This window comes from Oryzias melastigma, linkage group LG12 (assembly GCF_002922805.2).
Source record: "Oryzias melastigma strain HK-1 linkage group LG12, ASM292280v2, whole genome shotgun sequence".
NCBI classification, from domain to species: Eukaryota; Metazoa; Chordata; class Actinopteri; order Beloniformes; family Adrianichthyidae; genus Oryzias; species Oryzias melastigma.
Window position 1 is genome coordinate 10,219,032 of NC_050523.1, and position 23,588 is coordinate 10,242,619.

The 23,588-nt window shown below is 38.8% G+C and overlaps 1 protein-coding gene across 4 annotated transcripts in view; it reads left to right on the forward strand.

Annotated features, from left to right (window-relative positions):
* The window catches only part of ptpn13 (protein tyrosine phosphatase non-receptor type 13), a 47,983-nt gene that overhangs the window by 19,613 nt on the left and 4,782 nt on the right, over positions 1–23,588 (forward strand). For 2 of the 4 annotated variants that reach the window (XM_024299839.2, XM_024299840.2), the window contains exons 8-38: positions 3,084–3,176; positions 5,097–5,196; positions 6,391–6,604; positions 7,842–7,916; positions 8,007–8,178; positions 8,380–8,530; positions 8,657–8,795; positions 8,929–9,081; positions 10,236–10,418; positions 10,510–10,690; positions 10,774–11,185; positions 12,830–12,933; positions 13,099–13,149; positions 14,575–14,664; positions 14,872–14,979; positions 15,056–15,187; positions 15,265–15,716; positions 16,057–16,188; positions 17,181–17,274; positions 17,340–17,425; positions 17,516–17,684; positions 19,388–19,602; positions 19,678–19,776; positions 19,852–20,162; positions 20,239–20,398; positions 20,488–20,643; positions 22,329–22,500; positions 22,592–22,802; positions 22,896–22,975; positions 23,050–23,111; positions 23,218–23,373. In XM_024299839.2, coding sequence (XP_024155607.1) covers positions 3,084–3,176; positions 5,097–5,196; positions 6,391–6,604; positions 7,842–7,916; positions 8,007–8,178; positions 8,380–8,530; positions 8,657–8,795; positions 8,929–9,081; positions 10,236–10,418; positions 10,510–10,690; positions 10,774–11,185; positions 12,830–12,933; positions 13,099–13,149; positions 14,575–14,664; positions 14,872–14,979; positions 15,056–15,187; positions 15,265–15,716; positions 16,057–16,188; positions 17,181–17,274; positions 17,340–17,425; positions 17,516–17,684; positions 19,388–19,602; positions 19,678–19,776; positions 19,852–20,162; positions 20,239–20,398; positions 20,488–20,643; positions 22,329–22,500; positions 22,592–22,802; positions 22,896–22,975; positions 23,050–23,111; positions 23,218–23,373 — 4,913 coding nt within the window. The remainder of the gene's footprint in view (positions 1–3,083; positions 3,177–5,096; positions 5,197–6,390; positions 6,605–7,841; positions 7,917–8,006; positions 8,179–8,379; positions 8,531–8,656; positions 8,796–8,928; positions 9,082–10,235; positions 10,419–10,509; positions 10,691–10,773; positions 11,186–12,829; positions 12,934–13,098; positions 13,150–14,574; positions 14,665–14,871; positions 14,980–15,055; positions 15,188–15,264; positions 15,717–16,056; positions 16,189–17,180; positions 17,275–17,339; positions 17,426–17,515; positions 17,685–19,387; positions 19,603–19,677; positions 19,777–19,851; positions 20,163–20,238; positions 20,399–20,487; positions 20,644–22,328; positions 22,501–22,591; positions 22,803–22,895; positions 22,976–23,049; positions 23,112–23,217; positions 23,374–23,588) is intronic. The other 2 variants (XM_024299842.2, XM_024299843.2) reach the window with 2 other exon arrangements.

Consider the following 23,588-nt stretch of genomic DNA (forward strand, 5'->3'; position numbering starts at 1 on the left):
GAGCAGGGAGCTTGTGGCTTGCCCTGCGTATTTTCCCAGCATTTTTTCTGTCACAAATGCAATAATTTTCAAACAGCCGAAGCATTGAAACTCTGAGTTGGGTCTGTGGTTGGAGTAATACCTAGAGAAGGTACAACTGAGCAGGTCATCCATTTTTGCTGTTTACACAGAATTGTTAGCAAAAGGAAACAAACCTTGTGGCCTGTGGTCTTTTTTTGTTTTAGACTCGAAACAGTTTTTGTTTTGCTCTTGTCTGAACACTCTTCTAAAGTGGTTCAGCTGTCTGAGAACTAGGTTTATTTTTTAAGGTTTCTCACAGATCTTTCTCATTATGTACTTTTTAACATCTTTCCATCAGCAGATGCTACATTTTATATGTACTTTTTTAACTTCCATTAGAATAAGCTTCATAAACTCTACTGCAGTGGGATTTATAAACACCAGTTTTTTAAACACAGTTACAGAGAACAAAGAAGTCTGAATCAGCGATGCAAATTGTTTTATTTTATGAAATAAATTTTGATTTGAAAAATAAAAAGATATGAGTTTGTAGATTAAACAATGGCAGGTCATAATCTCTATTTAGAAACAAACATTTTTGTGCAAAGAGCAGAATGTTAAAACTGTGGCAATGCTTTTTGTTTGAAATGCATCAAATATATTCAACAACATATAAATGTCAACTGAAGATTCACAGAGTTGTGTTTACATTTTTGCTAAGTGATAAAACACATTCAGATGAATACTCAAGAAGAGTCTTTACATGCCATCATAAAATTTGAGCAACTATGAAGGCTAAACCAGAATAACTATGCATTCCATCCCCCAATTTTTTTTTTTTTACTTTTAACCAGAGCATGAATGAGACCTATTCAAGCAAAATCCATTTGTGGGGTCTTGAGGATGTTTGGCTTGGCAGATACTTCCTTTTCTGTCTTTCTTTTTCTTCTTTCTCCCCTTTTCTTGCAGGAAAGTGATGGCACAGCAGTAGCCAGAGGTTTCAGGTTCCACAGAAGTACACTCCCCGTTTCTGTCCTCTCTCTGTGTGCATTTGCAAGTCATGTGCATGTCTGTGTGTGCAGGGGCATGTTTCTACCTGGCCCCCCTCTATCTAGCCCTATTCCTTTGATAGTCCACCCCCTTCTTTATTTTCAAACAACATGTGCCAATCTTGACGGAGAGCAAACTTTCCCCGTAGATGGAGAAAGAGTAATTGGAGTCATGCACAGTGGATGAAAGAATTCCTAAAATTATTGGACTTTTCCGGCTTTTGGCATCAGGTCATGTGGTTTTGGGCTGAACAACAACATTGAAGAGATTGAGAAGCTCTTCTTTTTTTGAATGTAAAATGGAAAAACAAGTTATTTTTTTAGGTTTTATTACTAGATTCAATCAGTATGTGTCAACTTATTGGCAAACTACTTCATAACTTTTGTCAATATCTAAAAGAAACACCTATAAAGTTCACAAATGGGTAAGGAATGCCCTAATTGACCCGTATTTTCGTTTTAAGAATACACTTTTTAATTCTTTTAAATTGATAAAACAGTTTTATTCCTGCATGTTTTGTTAAAGAAGTTTTCTGTGGACTGTCTGCACTGGTATCCTGTGGATTGTGGAGGAAACCAGAGAATCTTAGACATGTGGTTTTGGGAAACTTGGAACTGCTGAATAAGTGTGGTTCCTTGAGATTAAAAAGCCAGCTATTGATTGTGCTCCTAGCTCTTGGGCAGATTCTCTCTGGCACTCAGAATCAGCTTAAAAATATTTTCTTTCCTGTTTCCTCTTAATAATTTCCCCAACTATTAAAAGCATAAATTCTTGACTTTGGAGACCCTCTCTCTGCACATTTTTTTAATATGGTGGTGTAAATGCCACTTAAATACTGTGCTGTGAAAGGAAGTGTCACCGTTTGGGGTTGTGAGGGGCTGTAAGCTAGCAGGAGAGAGTGTAAACAAAGGTATGATAGGAAATGAGTGCAGGCTTACTCAATGCAGCAGTACCGTCCACAAATCAGAACCAAATTTCTGATAAACTCCCTTTTATAATAGATTCAAATATGACTGGAGTGGGACTCAAGTTCCAGTAGATGCTTGTAGGGCACAACTTACTTTAAAAGTATAAATGAAGGATAAGAATATTTCTATTTTTGCTATGTTTCTACTTACATTCCCTTCTTTGCCCATTATTTTCCCAAGGCTTGCACGCTATCCGGTTGTTTTACTAATGGGGAGGTGAATGTCCTTTCAGATAACTGCATGAGTGTTTGAGTGGTCTTGTTGAGCACTTCACCTGTAACCACATGGGTACATTACAGTTTGAGAGGCATTAAGTATATACCTTTTCAAAGAGACCATACTTTACAAAAATGAACTCTGCCAGCAAAGCCATTGCAGGTCTTCCGGCCTTTTTGTGTCCATAAAGCTTTTTACTTAAGGTGTTTACCAACGATCACAACAAAGATGTTGAAGGCTATTGTGAAACATTAAGGTAAATTCCTCAGCAGGTGCAAGAGAATGCTGGTCACTAAAGCTGAAACTGTGGAGCAGGACTTTCAGGTTTACTTAAGGAACAACCAGCATGTGACACTTTGGTTCACTGAAGTGCTGTGTGACTTATTGGTATCAAGGAGTTCAGGGTCATGACCAGATGCTTTTATGCTGTGCTTTTTTCACCTAAGTAGAAGGGAAAGCATCAGCCATGACAAAACTTTGACAGAAAGCATGGCTACACACTTGTATTGTTTTCCTGTATGGAAACATGTGCCCTTCATTATAGCTGTGTTTATGAGGAGCATGACTAATATCTACTTTGTGTGTCTCATTCTTCTGGCTTGTCATCACACCATTAAGGACAGAAATAGCTCACATGTCTTTAGTAGAGTAAAAAAATTATATTTTTATTGGTTGTGTTCTGTTACATTAAAACTGCTTCAGTTTAACCTCTTTGACAAACAAATGAGCCATTTTTAGGTTCAGGACATTGCATGACTCATTTGTTTTCTCCATAATACTCAATTATAAAATGTGTTTTATTGTTATTTTTTTTAAATCTTTGTGGTGATAGTCTTTTATTGTTTTCAGATCCTGTTTCCACCCACCAGAGGTACCACAATGACTTTAGTTCATCCAGTGAAAGCCCCTCAGTGACCTCCTCTGATCCAGAGTACAGACAAGGTAGAGCTTTGTGGTTTTGTTATTAAGCTGTCTCATATCAGTATGTATGCAATGTGGTTTGATGCTCATGGTTTGCATTATTGGTGGATTTTTTTAATTGCACGTGCTCGAGACACGCAAACGGTTGCAAGTCTCACTATTATGCAAGCACATTCTTATCAGTTCCAAAGCGAAATTTGGTTAAAACTGGAATTTTTTGCAGTTCAATAAAAACAGATTACATTTTGCAGCATCTCCAATTGTGCTTTCCAGACTCTAATCCATTGTGGTGCCCTTTGAGCACAGCACTTGACCCCAGTTGCTTCAGATATCAACCAAATACCACATTTGGTGGATCTATGTATGTAATGATTTTTACGAAAAAAAAAATAAAAACTAAGACACCCAATCAAGTATAGAAACATTTATTTCTCTTTGGAAATCTAAATATGAAGTAATATCGATAACGTTGTTAGAAACGTAGTCAAAAACAAGAAGGAAATGTTTAAGTTGTTGCTACTAAATCTAAATCCTGAGGACTATCAACATTACTGGAAATGCTCACGTTTATTTTTTTGTAGTTTACTTCCTCCTTGAACAGATATCCAGAGTAAAAATAGAAACAAATTCTGATGTTGTGTGGGAGCTACCTTTTTACACATGACTGGCTAGTTTCCAACATGACTGTCCAAATGTTTTTAACTGGAAAATGTGACCAGGGAAAGATACCACAGACTCCGGGGGTTCAAGATTCCTGCTTCCGTGTGGTGATGTCACAGAGAGGGTGCTGGACAGGTTTTGCATGTTGAAGGAAACTGCTCTAACTTGATTCCTATTAGCATGGCATCCGGTTATCAGGTGGTTTGAGAATTCCTTTGCTGTCTTGCATCATATCCTCGTCTGTATTAAGTTGTAAAAACTGTTTGAAAGTGTGGTTAAAAAAACACTCCAATGAAATTATTTTTTATGGTGTTTTTTTTATCATGTTCTCTCCATAGATAGAGACATATATAAAGAAAATTATTCTAAAATGCAATTTTGAGCTTATTTTTTATTCATATCATGGCGACTCAGGAACAGACAAAAAAAAAGCAGTTTGAAAAAGCATGAAAATACGCAGGAGCTATAAGCTCCCCGCTCCACTTCATACTGATGCATCAACTTGTAGACAAATAGATTCATGTATGTCTTCCTTTTTTTTTTATCCGAGCTGGCATCTGGCTTAAAAACTGTACATCTGGAAAGCTTCAGTATTGCTTTTTTTTGCCTTTTTGTTGCACCAGTAATGTTAGATTGGGGCATTTAGAGGCTGTAAGCTAGCGGAAGAATGAGTAAACTGAGAGCTATATGTAACTGGAAGGGGAAAGAGGCAGAGTTTCTCTACAACAACGGTCCGGTCCCACCCACAACTCAGAGGCAAATTTATGATGAGCTACTGCAGCTCTGCAAAAACTATGTTCCATAAAACTGCACAAGTTTTAGCTAAAATCAGGCATATTCATAACTAAAAAGCCACTGGGAATGCCTTTAAAATAGATCAGAAGTTTATCATTGGGGGTCTTTAATTGTTTCAGTACCATTATAGGGCAAAGTGTCTTTTAAACGTGGAATGACAGACCTGTATAGAAATTGTTCTTAAACTAAATGTAGGTTGGAATGTCTTTTAACTGAATGTTAGCTTTTAAAACCTGCAAAAACACAGTTCTTGTAATACAATAGGGTCTTTTATTTCCTGTTTTAGGTTAAGAAAGACTTACATTTCTGTGGTTTCAGTTGCTACTTTTCTATTCAAACATGCTCATGCAAGTCGATTCTCAGTAGCTTGTTGGTTCTTGCATCTAAAAGGGTGTGTTTGATTTTCAAAACAAAACAGAACAAATAAAAAAACTACATCTTTTTGAGTGTTTCTGTGTGCAGTGAATACTCTCATATCACTTCCAGCTAAGAAACCCAGCGAGGTGACCAGGTACGGCTCGCAGCTGGCACTTTCATCTGATCACGACGCCCTGTCCCTGACCAGTCACAGCACACACAGACTCAGGTAACAAACCCCGACTGTCCCTCCTCCTCCTCAAGCTGCTGCTCCAATTTTCCTTTTAAAAGGTCTCAAACTTTACAAAGAAACCAAATATCTGTACTGTTTATCTACCATTATCCCGTGTTTAAAATTCTTGTCTTTAGTTTTGTTGTTCATGCAAACACTCAGAAATTGTGTTTGTTTTTTACTAATGAGCTTAAAGAAAACTTGGGACATTTTATAAGTCCTCACAAAAATAGAGCTTCTTGTTTTTATAGATTTTTTTTTACCCCCCTGAAGCTAAGTTCTCAGTTCACTTTAAAAACTAGTTTGATTTTTATCGGCCCATTTTATGCTTCACTTTGTTGAATCGGGTGTCACTGGAGAACATCCCAAATGACACTATCTTAGATACACCCTTGTTAGCAGGCTTGCCAATAGAGATAAGCATCTGAGAATCACCTACTGACCCGAAAGACGGAAGAAAAAACCCAATTCTGGTAGTTTCCACAATAAAAAGGCATTGCTTTTGCTTCATGTGTCTTTTAACTTTAACTTTTAACATTTTAACTTTAAAAATTGACTTAGCATATTTATTATAGTGAATGCATGATGACCGAACCAACTCTTTTCCTTTGGCTGAACTGCAGGCTTATGTAAAAGTGATGTAATGATCTGAGAGCTGATTGAGTTGGGATGTTGCATAAATGCCTGCTGGAACATATGGTAGCATCTTTGTTTTCAATCCTTATTTTGCCTCCTGTTTGTTTAATTGGAGAGCTGGCATCGCCACATCACTGAGTTCCGACGCAACGCACAACGCTGTTCTGTTTGGATGTCTAGACCACACGCAGCTGGTGTCGCTCTGCAGAGTCTGCTGCACGCTTGGCTAGTGAGGTCATCTAATGTGACATCCACATTCAGCGCTCTCCATCGCTCTAATCTCTGGCATTACAGACCCTGACCTGCCTGCTGGATCTGTGTCTTCTTTCACACAAAAACAAAACACGCTTTCAATCTGTCTCTAAAGCACAAAGCTCCTCCTCTGGGGTAAAAAGATCATTTAGCATTTTTTTTTTTACTTGCACTAAAAGAGAAAGTTTGGAATTCCTCTGTCTTGGAAGAGGACAAGCAAATTTTCCCCCTCCAAAAAAATTCTAACAAGGCGGTTCATGTTTTGCAAAAAAATTCAGCGGTTGACTGTTTTTTTCCCTGTAGGCAAAATGAGGGGACACCTGAGGAGAGTGTGGGAGCGGAGCTGCTCCTCCAGAGACAGGAGGAGGAGGTGCAGCGACTTCAGGCACATTTGGCCAACAGGCTGTCCAGAGCCAATTTCTACCCTCCAGACGATCCTCTGCTTCCATCTCAGGCTTCATTACTCGACCTCCAGGACCCTCTCTACTCCTCTTCTGTGCCACACCGCAAGAACAAGGTTTGCACTCTAGTCCCTAAATACTCTATGGTTTTGTAACCAGCAATAATCTCAATTATCCCAAGGTTTTGCATAATCTCTGTTGTTTTGGGTCTGTTTTTTTCCTTTTTGTGTCAAAGCGTTAACTCAGTGCACGACAACTTTGAAAACAAAAAGTCATCAATTAACTTGGCAGCAGTATGCTTGTTTATGCTGCATTGTTGGATTCTGGACGTACAATTCTAACTTGCATGAGCTCCTGGCAACCAACTTGCTGAGCCTAATATTGTATAATTGCATACTGCAGTTCATAACTCATTTCAGCCTCTTTGTTAATTACAGATGTGAGGAACGCAGAGTTTATAGTCTCTGATTTATCTCGCTTACAAATCCAAAATGATGTAATGTAAACTTTGAAGCAAATCTGCTGATTTTGGCAGCAAACTTTAAACACTAAAGAACATTACATCTAAAAATAATCCATCTTATTTGTGATGGAGTATTTTTTTGTTTTATATTATGTAGAGGGGATTTTATTAATAGAGTACAACTTTATTGATAGTAGCTAAATATTTGAACCCCATTTAAAACCAATAGGTTCAATTTGTTTATGACGCGTTTCTGTCTTAAAAATATGCCAAAGTCCATTCCGTAATTTTGCAAGTTTAAGTCTTTTTTGTAAAAACTGTGGAAGAAAGTAATACAATTTTGTTGTGATTAATAAAGGATGACTGCAAAGAAAACGGTAGCAACAAATGGCGTGGAAGTAGCAAAAATAGCAGTCAGCAAGAATCAGTCAATCATTTGCTTTATTTATATAGATCTTTTCATCCACCTGCTGTTGAACGCAAGGTGCTGAACAAAAAAAAAAACATAAAAATATTAGTTAAAACAATAAAAAGCCATAAGAGAGGCATAAAAATAGGAAATAAAGGAAACACTGTGGCTAAGTTTCTCTCCTTAAACATGTGTGTACTTGTTAAACATTTTAGCCAGTTGTCACTAAAATTTAACTAAAAGATTGAAACATGCAGAACTACAGAGTAAACAAGAAAACATGGAAAGAAATAAAATGTTTTGGCTCCTATAAATTATTTATTTTAATTTAGAAAACCCCTAAAACTTGGAAATTAGCATATTTAAAGTGGTTTAGTGGTTAAGTGGTTTTGCCAAAGAAATAATTTCCTCTCCTGTTTGTTTTTTATGTTTTTAAAATATATTTTCCCTCTGAAAATATTTTTTTTGTGTTTAATGGCAGAACTTTAACGGGCCGGAGTTTGTGAAGATGGCCAGTGAGCCCTGCGTCAGTCTGACTGTGCCCGGTTCAATCATGGTGAGAACACACAAATCCTCGTCTCTATGAATCCAGTGTAATCCCTTGTTTTATTTTTGCTTCATTCCGCTTTTTCTTCTCAAAAATAAGAAACGTGGGAAGGCTGAAGAGGTGCAGAGGAAGGTGGGAGTGGTGCTGCTGAACGGCCAAAAGCTGGAGCTGACCTGTGACATCAAGGCAGTTTGTAAAGATGTTCTGGACATGGTGGTCGCCCACACCGGGCTTGTGGAGCACCATCTTTTTGGCCTTGCTTACCTCAAAGGTAAGTTTTTTACTGTCTTATGTAGTTTGTTTCTGTGCTTTTGGTGAGAAAAGTTTTATTTTAGTTGTGTATTTGAAGCTTTGTATAGTTTGTATTTGTTATCTTTTATTATTATAGTCAAAAGGGTTGGTTTAATAAAGCAATCTGTTTTTTTCCATGCAAAGAAATTTGATCAACAAGCGTCTCTCTTAAACCCCACAGATAATGAGTTTTTCTTCGTCGATCCTGATGCCAAACTCACCAAAGTTGCCCCTGAGGGGTGGAAGGAGGAGCCTAAAAAGAGGAGATCCGACGTGCCTTTTAATCTTTTCTTCCGTATAAAATTCTTCCTTGATGATGTCAATTTCATACTGTAAGTGGAGGTTTGCTGATAAAAGTTTCAACAACAACTAGACTGTATTTTGTTCTAAATGTTGGCACCTGCGCTGTGAGATAACCAGACATCTGCCTGTACTTGTGATTTTTCTGTGTAAAACAGACATGCCATGACCAAACATCAGTACTATCTGCAGCTGCGGAAGGATATCTTGGAGGAAAGGATGCGCTGCGAAACAGAAAATGCCATGCTGCTGGCCTCACTGGCTCTGCAGGCTGAATTTGGAGACTATCAACCAGAGGTATCAGATTATCTTTATGACCCCTATTTTTTTTTAAATAAGTCAATCTCCATATAAGCATACTTTCCATTTCACTGGTCTCAATTAATGAAAAAGTCGATGGTACAAATGTAGGATTCTGTCTATGTTGCAGCTCCATGGGAAGACCTATTTTAGATTGGAGCACTATTTGCCGGTGTCTGTCTTGGATAAGGTGGACCAAACCACTCTGAGAGAAGAGCTGCCCATACTTCACAGCAACTACTATGGAGCGTCAGACTCTGAGGCAGAGTTTGAGTTTCTTAAGGTAAACAAGGTTAAAGTTCGGTGGTATTTCTATAGATATATAAATGGACCAAAACATGATTATTGTGCAGCAATATGTTGTTTTTTTAAGGAACACAGTTAAAGGAACACAGTTAAAGCAAAAAGACCTGCCACCAGTTTGAAATGATCTTGGTATTTCTGACAAGTTGTAGATACTAAATAAATAAAGCTACGTATTTATAAAACATTTTTTCTTTAATATACAAAAAATATCTTAGCAGTCACATTGAATAAAAAAAATATTTTTTTCACATTTCATGGCAAAAATGTGTTTTTTAATACAATTATTTTTGATCCAATGATGTAAATAAACAGCAGGAGAATCAGTTATTATGCACCAATTCACTGAATGCTCATCGCTGGTTTTAAAAAAGAAGAGCGCTAAAGCATCACGGCACAAACAAGAAAAGAAGCTTCAGTTTTGATCATGAAATGGGAAATTATGTATAAAATTGGAAATAGACTGATAAATTGGTCTTAATTTTTGACGTGCATTCCATCCATCCATCCATCTTCTTGACCGCTTTGTCCCATTCGGGGTCACGGGGGTGCCAGAGCCTAACCCGGCTGCTGATGGGCAAAGGCGGGGTTCACCCTGGACAGGTCGCCAGTCTGTCGCAGGGCCTCAATCACACACCCATTCACTCTCACAGACACACCTAGGGGCAATGTAGAGTCACCAATTAACCTATGAAGCATGTTTTTGGACGGTGGGAGGAAGCCGGAGTCCCCGGTGAAAACCCACGCATGCACGGGGAGAACATGCAAACTCCACACAGAAAGGTCCCAGCCGGGATTCGAACCGGGGCCTTCTCGCTGTGAGGCAAGAGCGCTAACCACTGCGCCACCGTGCAGCCCTTGACGTGCATTGCGTTCTTAAATTTAACTTGAAATAACTTGTAGGAACCAAAAACAAAAAAAAAAAAAAACTTTTCGTCAGAATGGGTCTTCAAGAAGCTTAATTCTAACATCATGAAGACGTTGTATTAGTTAAGAGTGCAGGTATAACACAATCATTCACAATAGTAAAACTGCCAGCCGCCAGATTGGTTTAGTGGGAGGAAAATAGCATTTAAAACCCCTTTCTTTAAAATGTGTTCTGTTTTAAAATCTTTTGATGTTGTTTTCTCAAAGGTGAATCAAAGACTGCCAGAGTACGGAGTCCACTTTCATCGAGTACTTCCTGAGAAGAGGTCTCAGACTGGCATCTTGTTGGGCGTCTACTCCAAAGGGGTGCAGATTTTTGAAGTCCTTAACGGCAACCGCTCCCCTGTATTAAGGTTTCCTTGGAGGGAGACCAAGAAGATTACCTTCATAGTGAGTGCATGTTTTCAGAAATAAGAGGACTCGGAATTATACAGAGATTTGTTCGTGGAATCTAAAATCTTCCTCACTTTTCACCCTTTAGAAAAAGAAAATTTGCCTCCAGAACACATCAGACGGCATAAAGCACTTTTTTCAGACGGACAGCACTAAGACATGCCAGTATTTGCTGCAGCTGTGCTCTGATCAGCACAAGTTCCACCTGCAGATGAAGGCTCGCCAAAACAACCAGGAACTGCAAGACCTGCAAGACCTGCAGGACTTGGGTATGTGATGAATGAACACTTTTAAAGCTACTTACAATGGATGAAACTGTTTTTTAGAATGTTATTTAATTCGTGCACATTAGAAAACACCCCCTTGAGCAGTCTGCCGTTTTCTGCTGATATCCGGGGTGGAGGTTCATCAGGATGGATGGGGAGCTCAGACGGCCCAGCCAAGAGTTTATCAACTCGATCCAACCCAGACCAACTAAAGAGGATCTCATATTCAGAACTGGCCCTCAACAAGGCTCCATTAGGTTCTGTTATAGTCCACGACGAGCTGCACCTGCCTGGTTACAACCCTCGAGCCTCCACAGCCTTTTCCAACCCACGGATGATGAGTCGCTCTCACCACAACCTGGCGCATCTGCCCGAGTCCATAGAGGGCAATCAACACAACAGACTGGCCCTATCCAAATCCAGCCAGGGGCCGTCCCTGTTCCAGCAGCATCAGAGAGCCAGCTCCGACACCGACTCGCTGTCACAGCTGCAAGACAAGTAAGCTGACATTAAAAAGAAAAACTGTCAAAAGCAAAAGTCACTGTATTGAAAACAATACATGATCAAAGTTAAAGTCCCTTTAAGTTGTTTCATTAAAGTCATATTAGTTGTGTGAAATTTGTTCTCTGCATTTGACACATCCTCTGGGGAAGCGGTGAGGTGCAGACACAGCTGCGCCCGCAACCTTTTGATGGTTTGGCAGTCTTTGGTTTGACTTTATTGGGGATTTGAATCCATGACTTTCCTGTCTCAGGGAGGACACTCTACCACTAGGCCACTGAGTTGAGTTACACTCACTTATTCATTATAATGTATCTGTCAAGTAACTCTAATCCATCGCAAAATTGATTGGTATGAAGACTATTTTAAATCTTTAACTTTTTTTTTTTAAATAAAAACACGGATAGTATAAATACTTTTGCTTTTAATCTTTAATTAAAGGTTGTTCATCTTATAAATAAAATGTGAGGTGTCCTTGTGGCAACATTGATTGACAGATGCTGTCATGTGACATCTGTTATAGGCTTTAAAGATAATTAAATCGAACAGATTAGATTAAAACTGACATAAAAATGACAAATGCTTTAAATTAGTCCCCGCTGCTCTTTTTTTTTACTATTATCTATAAAAATAATTTTACCTTTAGAGAGTAAGGGCTTCCTTCTGCTCCTAAAGAGTTTAGGAAGAGTCGTCTGTCAGTGAAGTAGATCTCTATTCCCTCATCAAATCACGCTTCGGGTGGCTTCTGGCTGCTGTTATCCATTATGAGGAGCAAATTTGAAAGTTTTCTCCGCTTTGCCACAATTCCCACACAATTTTGTTCTGCTCAAAGACAGATGAGATCTTCATCTTAACCTATTGAGAAACAAAATTCAGTCACAATCTTACTTTAAATAACTACTTTAAGGTTCTTATTTATAACTATTCTCCTTTTTTTATTTGTAAAAATAAAACAAAATACCTGCTGAAATATGCGTTCAGTAAAATAATATTTGTTAAAAAGAAGCTTCATTTATTTTTATGTACATTTATAGCATGGCTTTGGATGTTTTTATGTCAAATTTAGTGAGATCTAATTGGGTCGGCTCTGAATTAATTCTATGGAAAGTTTCTCAGAGTTTGGTTGCTAGGACTTGTTGCTGGGATTGCATCTCTGCGGCGCAGAGACACAACTCCAAGAACTCCATCTTCAGCCTTTAATTGTTCCTTAGAGGTCTGTGCTAAAGGGAGCACATGTACTTTTATATATTTGTTTGTGTCGATGCATCGTCATCATTGTGAGCTGCAGTTCTGATGAAACACTTTTTAAGGCATTTCTTAATTACTTTTACTTCGTTATTAGGACAGATTTATAACATAATTGTTTCACAGCTGGCATTTGCACTTTCACATTAAGCAGCAAAATGAAAATGATACATTGAAAAAAAGGATGAATTAATGTCTCTGATTTATTTTTGTATTTTCAGTTGTGCTAATTTTTGAGGAAAAAAGGCCTCTCCTTTAATTGCAAATCTGGGATTGTACTGCAGCTGTCCCCTGTCTGATTTATTCATGATCTGCAAATAATTCATTTTATTAGTAATAATTGTGCTTTTCTGAGTTCATCCTCTTACAGCTAACTTCCTGCTTTTACCTCCTCAGGTCTCTTGGCGCCGTCTCTCAGGGCAGTCCGGCCCGGCGCCTTAAACCTAAAAGAGGATCTGACTCTTCATCCATAGAGGATGCTGGCCAGGCATATGTTGTCGGTAAGGACAAGAAAATTGTCACCGGTGTTTAAAAATGTTATTTTCTTTTCACTACTCCTTTTTATGTCTAATCTAATCAGAGTTTTGGATATGTAATCTTGATCAGGTTCTAGCTAATTTTGTCAGAGAACCAATTGCTGATTGTTCTGCTCATTTCTGTCACAGGTGTCAGCATCCAAGGCTCTTCTGGACCGCCTTCAACGGGCTCTGTTACTGGTATGTATGTGCGATTTGGTATTTAAAGCTGCAACAACAGAGACAAATACATTTTAAAAAACAAAATAACGTCTCATACCTTTAAAAAGTTTATTTTTAATTATGTTATTTTTGTCTCTTTTCAAAAGGAAACTTGAGAATTTCATTTTTTAGAATTTAATGAAATTGTTGTATTTTCATTGCCTGAAATCTAAAGTATGCATTTTTCCAGTTTTATTTATAACCGTATTATTTTTTTAATTTGGATGTCAGTAATTTTGCCGTGTGTAAAATCGGATCTGAGTGTTCCTCTAAAGCTGCTGCAATGATTCATTCAAAAGCAAACAGGTTTTATTGCTGGGTAGCAATATATCCCAGAATCAGCTTAGTCTAAAAAAGTTTATAGTTCAGACAAAATTAAATAAATGTGTTATTTGTTCTAATTTTTTTTTCCTGACTAACAAAATGAAGGAGTGAAATACAAACTTTTTTTTTATTTGTGTTACAGAAAATAGGATAAACAAATTATTACCTTTTTTGTTTTATTTGTTTATTTTTTTAAAACTTGAAATACCCAAAAAAGTACATGGACTATACATGTTTTTTCCTTTACTTATAGTACATCATAAAGTCAAAACGTGCCAAATATTTTATTTTGTGCTAATTTTAAATATAGTTTGCAGTGAAAAAAAAATCTTCTTTTAAAATTTCTACATTTAAATAGATAATAACATTGAAAAAAAATATTTATTTTAACTTGAGATACCAAAAAGTACATGAACCATCCAGGTATTTCTTTACTTATAGTACAACATAAAGTGAAAAAGTGCAAAATATTTGATCTTGTTCTAATTTTATATGTAGTTTTTAGTGAAAAGACGTTTTCTTCTTTTAAAATTTCTGTATTAAAAAATAGATAATAGAATAAAAAAATCCTTTTACTGTTTTTTTTAACTTGAGATACCAAAAAAGTACATGAAACATCTGTTTTTTCCTTTACTTATAGTACAACACAAAGTCAAAAAGTGCAATTATTTGATCTAGTACTACTTTTAAATACAGTTTATTTTGTTCAGTGTGCGACCCCACAAGGGTGTTAATGATAAAGAATGTATCCATATTATGTTTTAAAGCAGTAGTTTTTGTCCTCTCTGTGCCATTTGGCCTCACCCCTTTAACTTTGGCTGCACTCCCACCATTGCACAACATCATACTTGGCGCTGAGCTACTTCCTTTTTTCCAGTTTATCCAGTATGTTAAAACTCATTTGCCTGCAGAGCTTTTCAGCAGGACTAAATGGACTGATTAATAGATGAGTGTGGATGCATCCATGCTCTCAGAGGAGCCTGCTGTTTGAATTTAAAAGAGGACAGCAAAGAAAAAGTGTTCAACCATTAGAAACTGTTGCAGCAAAATGAATTGAATTTCTTGGCTATCATTTGACAGATTCCTTGAAGAAAAAGTTAAATGACCTGCCGTCTCCAGAAAGAGAAATCAAAACTGTAAATCTCAGGAAAGATGTGAAGTATGGCCTGGGTAAGCAGTTATTTGTGTTCCTCTAAAATGTCTCATTCAGTTCCTATTTGTATTTTTGAGCTCTCGGCATTGACTAATTGCATATATGGCTTATATATTCTCAGGTGTATAACTTGTAAACAAATTTTACGAATTTATTTGAATATTTATTTAATTTTCAATCCAAGTACACTTTATAAAGTTTAGTATAAAATGTTTAAACTGCAGGATTTCAGGTGGTCGGAGGAGAGAACTCCGGTCGAAAGGATCTCGGCACCCTGATTAGCTCCATCACTCCTGGAGGTCCTGCTGATGTTGACGGCTGCCTCAAACCTGGTAGGGACTTTATCAGTTGATATACTGTTGGGATGAAAAAGTCTGATTTTGAGTGATGGAGGGCGTGTTGTTTCAGGTGATCGGCTCATCTCGGTGAACGGTAAAAACCTGGAAGGACTCTCTCACACTGGCACAGTCGATGTGCTCCAAAATACTCCTGATGATGTCACTCTTGTGGTGTCTCAGCCTGTTGAGAGGCTTTACAAAGGTAAGATGGAAAATTTAGATTTTTTTGTGGAAATAAAGTTGTGATTTTCAGAGTTCTCATTTTTTATGTTTCTACAGAACCTTCCTTAGATTTTAGCCCCTATGAGGCCAAGTCTTCCTTCGAGTCCTCTCAGAGGCGAGATCTAGACTTTGATACCTCTTCAGAGGAGCATCCAGGAGCTAGAAGCCCCCCACTTCTCAGCACTGCTAAACACGCATCCCCTTCGTCTTCAGCCCACCTGCACGCCAGCCTCAGCTCCCAGGACTCTTGGAAAAACAGTGCTCTGAAAATCAGCCAGCCTCCTCCTAATGGAGTTCAGCAGTTCCTGGAAAGAACTTCCGTTGCTTCCGCATTTCCAGCCGTTCCCCAACATCGCGGAACCGATCCGACGCCACCTGCTCTGCCACCGAAAATGAGAAAAATGAAAGTCCCCGAAGCTCCTAAACCTACAGAGAACTCAGACTGGGGAGATTCAGACATGGACGAAGAGACTTATTCCAGTAGTCAGGAGAAAGTGAAGGTCAAAAAGGTGTGGTACATGTGGTTGTGATCCTGTTTGGGTCTTAATTCATTGTCCTGTAAACTCATCTCTGGAAAAACTGCATTTGTTTGCTCTAGTGGGGCTTTTTCATCCTGCATTTGTGGACGGTGTTGCATGTCATTTGTCAGCTGCTTGGTACAACTGTCTTCATCCTGTCACCGCCTTACTTTTGTGAAGCTAAAAGGAAACTCATTATTTTCCAAGCTTTGCTCTATTGTTTGAAAATTCAACTCATCTTCTCACCTAATTCAGCCGTTTCTGCCGGTCTCTTTCTCTGCATGTTCCTGCTCGTTTTGAATCATCTTAATCGCCTGTTCTCTATTCACAGGAATGCTTCACGGAAAATGTAAACGGTAATGCCTCAGGGGTCAGTAGTCTCCATCCAGGAGAACTATATGACATTGAGCTGTCTAAAATAGACAGCAGCCTGGGCATAAGTGTCACGGTACTGTTTGGCAAGGTTTCCTCCTTTTTTGATTTTTGCTTCTCTTTCCTTTCATCTTCTCTGCTTTTATGTTGCAGCTTTTGCTTTTTTAACGCCGCCTTAAGAAGACTTGTTTTATTTTTTTTTTGCATGCTTGTCGTTTACGATTAAAGGAAAGTCTTACATTTCAGTGCTTTCACAGTCATTTTTGCAGACTGTATGATAATTGATTTGTGAGTTTTTTAGAACTTAAATAAAACACTATTTACTCTAGTGCCACAAGCTTTTATCCAACACTAACTTTGAACATTGATTTGTGGTAATTCTTCTTTGGCACAGTTACTCTCAATATCAATCACTCGCCTTACTTTTAAATATTCATTTAGGTGGGGTTTTTGGTCAAATTTAAGCAAAGGAAGTTACTATTCACATGTAATTAGGGCTTTTTAAGCAAAATAAGTGTTTAAAAGTTAATGTTCCATTAGCTGACACGTCTCTGTGTGTGAAGTTTGTTCTCTGCAGTCGTAAGCTGCAGACTTTTGGTGGTTTAACTCCCACAACCCAACATCTTAATGCCGAGTGTCAAGCAGGAAGACGTTGAGTCCCATTTTTTAGTCTTTAGTATGACCCGACTGTGGACATGAACCCACAAACCCAAAGTTCATTCTGGACTCTATGGGCATGTTACTCCTAAAAGTAAAGCTGTTTTTTTTAGTCAAATGAAGAGTTTCACAAATTTTTTTTCATGTAGATTGTATGGGGAAAAAAAATTCTACTTTTTATTTTAATTCTTGTAAAATGATAACTGCTTTGTTTTTAATTTTCATTGAAGGTTTTAAAAGATTATATATTTTTCTCTTTTTGTGGTATTGATGAAATATTTATTAGCAACTTGGCAATTATCATTTTACAACTTAATTTCAACTTAAAATTCTCAAACTTTCATTAAAACCTATTTAAAAAAAAATCAAGTAATCTACAATAGTAACTTTAGGCTGCCAGGATTAACAGTTGTGTTCGTCTTTCAGGGGGGAGTCGACACATCGGTCAAACACGGAGGAATTTACATCAAAGCTCTTACTCCTAAAGGTGCTGCTGACCTGGATGGAAGGATACAAAAAGGTAAAAAATAAAGTAATAGTAGGAGAATTACCTGAAATAACATTCTGCGTCTGACTCATGCTCAGGTGACCGCGTCGTGGCGGTAAATGGCAAAAGCCTGGAGGGAGCCTCTCATCAGCAGGCAGTCAATGCCCTGAGAGACACGGGACAGGTGAGGGATGGTGTTTACACTGAGAACAAGTCTGTTCAGCCTCCACCCACATGTTCTGTAACACCTTGAACGTCCTGATTTGTACCTCAGACAGTGCACTTGTCGTTGGAGAAGAGTCACCTGTCTCCCGAGAACGTCCCGGCTCCGCTCACACCCCAGTGCATGGTACGCGGCGTTACCAGTGAGCGCGACCAGGCCAAAGACAGAGAGCAGTCCACTCAGTCCAAAGACAAAAAAGACTATTTCTTTGTCACTAAAGGTGAGGTTGTAACAATGGAGATTTGAAAATTCTATAGATGTAGATTTTTTTCTGTTATTCAGGCCCCACTTTGAGCCTATTTCACTGGAGGGTTTCTCGTTCTCTTTCCCCGCTGAGGCCGTCGTGTCTCGTGTAAATGTCCTCTTGGAAAACCCTCAGCAGCACTGGTTATTTGGGTCACTAAGTTTTTAGCACAGCTAACACTGAGACCCTTTGTCCTAAATCTGAACAAAGTAAGTTGCTGTTTATAATCTCATTTAAAGGAAAATGAGCACACAACCTATTAGCTGTGGAGATCCATGGGTGGTTGGGATCTGCTGTGCTTTCGTAGAATTCTGTGTTAGCTCAAAAAACTGCACACTGTTAAAGTTGCAGCAAATAAAAACAAATCAGTTCTCCTTAAATGGAATCATTTTACCATCATGGTCATTTATCAAATGCTAAGTAGGATTGATCAAATCAATTAATTGATCTTAGCTTAGTCGATCAATAGACAAACCATAAAAGTAGAGATTGATCTAACGCATGCACTAACGATATGATCTAACTTATAATGGGATTTCCCATAGGTCGGCTAATGCTAAAGTTCAGTCAACCTAAACATACATTTCTGACTAAATGAACATCTTTATAAACTCACAGGCATGAATTTACCACATTTTTTAAGTTAATATATTTCTAAAGTAACCATTTGTAGTCTAAAACTGTTCTTTGTTCATACTTTCTTCTTCTTCTGGAATAAGGTGTAATGTTACAGCGCGATTGCCACCTAGTGGCCAAACTATGACGCCCTCAAGGAGAGGCAGAACAATTTTTGTTTAAAAATTGTTTTTGTTTGTCGTTCTGACAAATTAACTCAAATCTACTCTGGCCCTGAAGTCCAACTCAACAGATGCAAAAACAATATAAAGGTTGCAATGGCAATTTAAAAAGCAAAACTAATTATAAATGTAAAACATTACAATTTAGGAATCAAAACAAACTTCCAGAAATCAAAACACATTACCAAAAAAAATTAATGGAAATTTTCGGAGAACAGAATTAATTGTCAGAAAACAGGGCCGCCGTAGAAATCTTTTTTTTAATATTTTACCTGGACAGAAAGTTTACTAACATCAAATTATTTCTTTTTACCATCGACTTAAGAACAATGCCTTTATTTTTGACCATGACAGATGCTAAAAAGGCACCACTGAGAGCGGAGTTCTTTAAAACTAAAATATTTTATTAATTAAATTCCTCATTTTATGAAAGTTTTTTAAATCTATCAAGTGTTGTCCAGTCAGATTGCTGCAAAACTTGTTTTCGTGGCTCTATCATGACTTATTTTGTTTTTTACAGTGTACATGTCCTTTAATATTCATGACTGCTTTTTTAGTGCAAGTCAGGGCAGACTTGGATGTAACCACGAGGCCATAATTCTAGTTTATTAGTGTGACTAAGCAGCAGACTATGGTAATGGACCAAACAGAGCATTTAAATGGAAGTAACTTGTGATTATTTGATTATTGGAATTATGTCTGGACAGAATGTACATCTGAGTGAAAAAACACATCTAATGCTCCACAGTAAATAGAAAATATGCAGAAAACATGTTTATGTGTTCGAGGAACTATTTAGTAATCTTTCCCGGCATTCCTGAGAGGACATTTCTGAGGAAATAATGGGCCAAGAATAATTGAAGAATGCCTCTGTCCCCGCAGATAATGTGTTTGAGGTGCGGCTGCTGAAGAACACGTCGGGACTGGGGTTCAGTTTCAGCCGGCAGGAGCAGGTTCCCGGGGAAGCCCACGGCTCCAGCATGGTGAGAGTCAAAAAGCTTTTCCCAGGCCAACCGGCGGCAGAAAGCGGCCGGATCCGGGTGGGCGACGTGATCCTGCGAGTCAATCAGACGCCGCTCAAAGGACTCTCACAACATGTATGTTATTGTATTCCCTTATTTGAACCACTTTTTGTTAGGTGTACAACATGTTCATGATGAGTACATTTTCAGGAGGTGATATCTGCCCTGAGAGGGACGGGGCAGGAGGTCACTCTGCTCCTCTGCAGGCCCGAGCACGGCACCGTTCCTGACATGGATACTTCCGCTTTGGTGAACTATTTTTCTTTAATTCCTATCTAGAAGCTCATCTGTAAAGTTCTGAAACCTGACGAGATGTTTTCTCAGACCCCAAAGCCATCACCAAGGAAAGAGCCAGCAGCTTTAACCGATCCCATCCTGGCCAGAACGGCTTCTCCAGATTCAGTAGATGGGAAGAAGCACGGCCCTGTGGAGGCGGCCCTGGACCGGCTGCTGGGAAAAACCCCCGCCCGACACAACAGCTACAGCGACAGCACGGATGGAGATGAGGAGGTGGAGGAAGCTTTCAGCAGGCAGATCTGGGAGAAGAGTGCTTATCCCCCCTCCAGTGGTGACACGGGCCTCTCTGCTTTCTACTCCCCAAACCTTTCAGCCATGAGGTTGAACAACAGCAACAGGTAGCTGATCTGACAACCAGAAAACAACCGTTTTAATATCTGACTGTTGTTACAAATATTGTGGATGTTTTGAAAGATGTTCTTCACCACCGATGGAAACGGATCTCGACTCCTTAACCGGAGGAGGGAAGCCTTCGCTCTCATCACCGAGTCCGGACCCCCTCCCCCCTCCCCTACCAAAGCCCCTGAACGCCTCCGTACCCGACAACAGTCAGGAGGTGGAGGAACTTCTCCCGGTAAGAGCCAAAGAGCACAACAAAGTCGGGGCTTCTGGAGTCGAACTATAGATGATGATAAGTCATGTGTATTTTGTTGTTTTTGTCAGGAAGTGGAGTTGAAGGTCTCTTTAGTGAAGTCGGAGAAAGGCAGCCTTGGCTTCACCCTCACTAAAGGAAGTGATCACGGATGCTACATCCATGACATCGTCCAGGATCCAGCCAAAGGAGACGGGAGGCTGAAACCTGGAGACAGAATGATCGCGGTACAAGCCCACTGACACCATTTTTAATGCAATTTTTACATCTGTTAAGGAATCAGTTCTCCAAACATCTTTCCACAAGTGATTTTTTTTTTTTTGCAAGATCATATTTTTTAAATAAAAAACTAAGAGCACCAAATTTAACCTACAGTATTTGAATTCAATTTTGTTTATACTGTATAGCCCAATGGCCCAATACAGCTGTCTCAAATTTTTTGTAATTGTACAAAAACATAAAGTTAGTCATAAAATATAAATAAAAGCTAGTTGCTAAACTAAACTTAATAGACTAAGATAAACTTAGACCCTCCTTCTTGGTAAGAAAAAATCTTAAAAAACAGACTCCGGGGAGAAAAAAAATAAGAAACCTCCGGGATGTCCACATGACTGTTAAAGAAGAATTGGCTCATCTAACTCTTCAACTACATGTTTGAATAGTGTAGCATCCATCATCCATCTCAAGCCAGAGGCGAGGTCCACTGCCAAAAACAGGAACACAGACAAGCCACCCGGAATCTGGAATTTCTCCCTCTCCGAGATGCGAGATGAGCCAATTTGATGTGTAACAGTCCTAAAAGACACAAAAAATGTTCAAAAATTAAAGAAAGACAAATTTGTCCGAATTTAGATCTAATAAAGTGACCCACAAACTGCATTATAGTTACTGTAGTTATTGGGAGCATTTTGTTTTCTCTTTTTTGTCCCTCTCCGGTCATCTTATGATCTATTTTAAAAGCATTCCTTGTGGTCTTTTAGTTATCATTTGGCTGTTTTTAGGTAGTTCATTACGCCTTATTGTATTGTATTTGGGTCAAAATTGACCCATTTTCGAGTGTGGAGATACAATACATTATAAGAGTTATTTAAAATGTGCCTTTAAGTTCTGGATCGTCGGCACCGAGCAACCTTGAGAGCTTTCCGTTTACATGCTCTCCTGCTAGTTTACAGCACCTCACAACCCTAAGCTAACATTAACAGTGCAACAAAATTGGTCAGCAATATTAGAACTATACAGTTGTACAGTTTTGAGCCAGATGCACCTCGGACCAGGAAAATGAAGACCTCTACAGCTGAGATTGTAGTGGAGCAGAGAGCTTGTGCTCCACCCAGTGTGTTTTTATTTATTTTTCTATGCCACAAATACATATTTGTTCAATCTGTATTTTTTTGTCTGCTCCTGATTCACCACCATTAAAAAAAATAACTCAGAAATGCAGTTATAAGCTTATTTTTCTGAATACTGGTATATCGTTGTAGGTCTACATCCGTGGCAACAGTCCCCGCCCACAATTTAGAGGGACATTTTTAATGAACTCCTGCTGCCCTACAAAAAATCATCAGAGGCTTTTTGATTTTGGCTAATAACGACATAAACACAATTGAAAGACGACTGGGAACACTTTTACAGAAGAGGAAAAAGATAGAATTGGAATGGTTATAACCCTTTTCCTTTCCTCTATGTACCCTGGAGTTTTGAAGATGTTTTCTTAATCCCTTTTATATTTTCTAGAACCTCACACTTTAATTCTCGGAGGAAATCCCCCGCTATTCTTGGAACTTTCTTTGAGTTTCATCACACGGAGCTGCTAAGATATATTTAAAGGCTCTGTCTCGTGGGCTCGGCATGAAAGTGTTCGTATTGAACAGCAACAGGGAATGAATGAATTTCTTTGTTTTTCCGTCAACAGGTTAACAGCACCGATGTGAGTGACATGGGTCACACTGAGGTGGTTAATCTTGTGCGTGCCGCCCCTCCGGTGGTGGAATTATTAGTAGGGAGGGTCCTTGAGATTCCCAAACCCCCCATCGAAGCCCATCTGCTGCCTGACATTTGCTTTAAGAGCAACAGAGAACCGCTTGGTAAAAACGAACATCCTTCATTTGTGTTATTAGTTTTCTTTAAAAGTTGATTTTTTTAATACCTAAACGTACATTTTTATTGTGTGCTCAGGGTTGGTCCTAGATGGAGGCAGTGACAGTATGTATGGGGTCTTATTTGTGAAAGACATCCACCCGGGGTCGCTGGCCTCTAAGGAAGGAAGCCTGAGGCCGCTTGACCTGATCCATTACATCAACGGCGCTCCCACGCAGGACCTGACGCTGAGTGAGAGCCAGAGACTGCTGGAGCTCTCCCCGAAAGACCTCACGCTCAAAGCCACGAGGTAATCTATCAGCAAAGACCAAAGAAAGATGTTTTTCTTCTCATGCAATGCTATTACCAAATCTTTTGTTTTGCATTTTTCTGCACCTTTCAGGGCTGGAATCCCGGTTCATCCTCAGGAGAAAAGCGTCTCTTTTCTTGATGATAATTCTAAGGTTCCCTCCAGCATCAACGGTTTGTGTTTGACCTTTTTTTTTTCCACCAAAAATGTTTTGTTTCCCCAAATTCACAGTTTGTTTCTTATCAAGGGTTCATTAAAGGAGAAGATTCCAGAGAAATGAAGGAGCTTGGTGCACTTTGTCCCGTAGAAGTAAGTAAAAAAAAAAAAAATCCAGTTTGACTTCATTTTTCCTCACAACGCCCTTTCGCTCAGTGAGCTCCTGCTACTCTTGTGACAAAAAACTCTTCTGCTGCAGGAGGACATCATTAAGGTGGATCTGGAGAAGCCTCCGTCAGGAGGTCTGGGTTTCTCTGTAATTGGTGGGGAAAGAGGAATCTTTGTGAAGTCGATCACACCAGGCAGTGTTGCAGAGTCATCAGGCAACCTCCAAGTCGGCGACAGGCTCCTGAAAGTGAGTCGGCATTGGAATATTAAATATCAAACGTATCGTATGTTTTGGACTAAAAGTTGCAGCAGCAAAAAAAAAAGGCATAACAAATGTTCTAATGCTGCTTTTACTCCAACCACAGCAAATTTGCATCCAATGTCTCTTTTTCGATGTGCGTCAAATTTTCTATGTTTGTTTAAAAAAAATTAATAGACTTGATGCTCCAGACATGAGTGGGA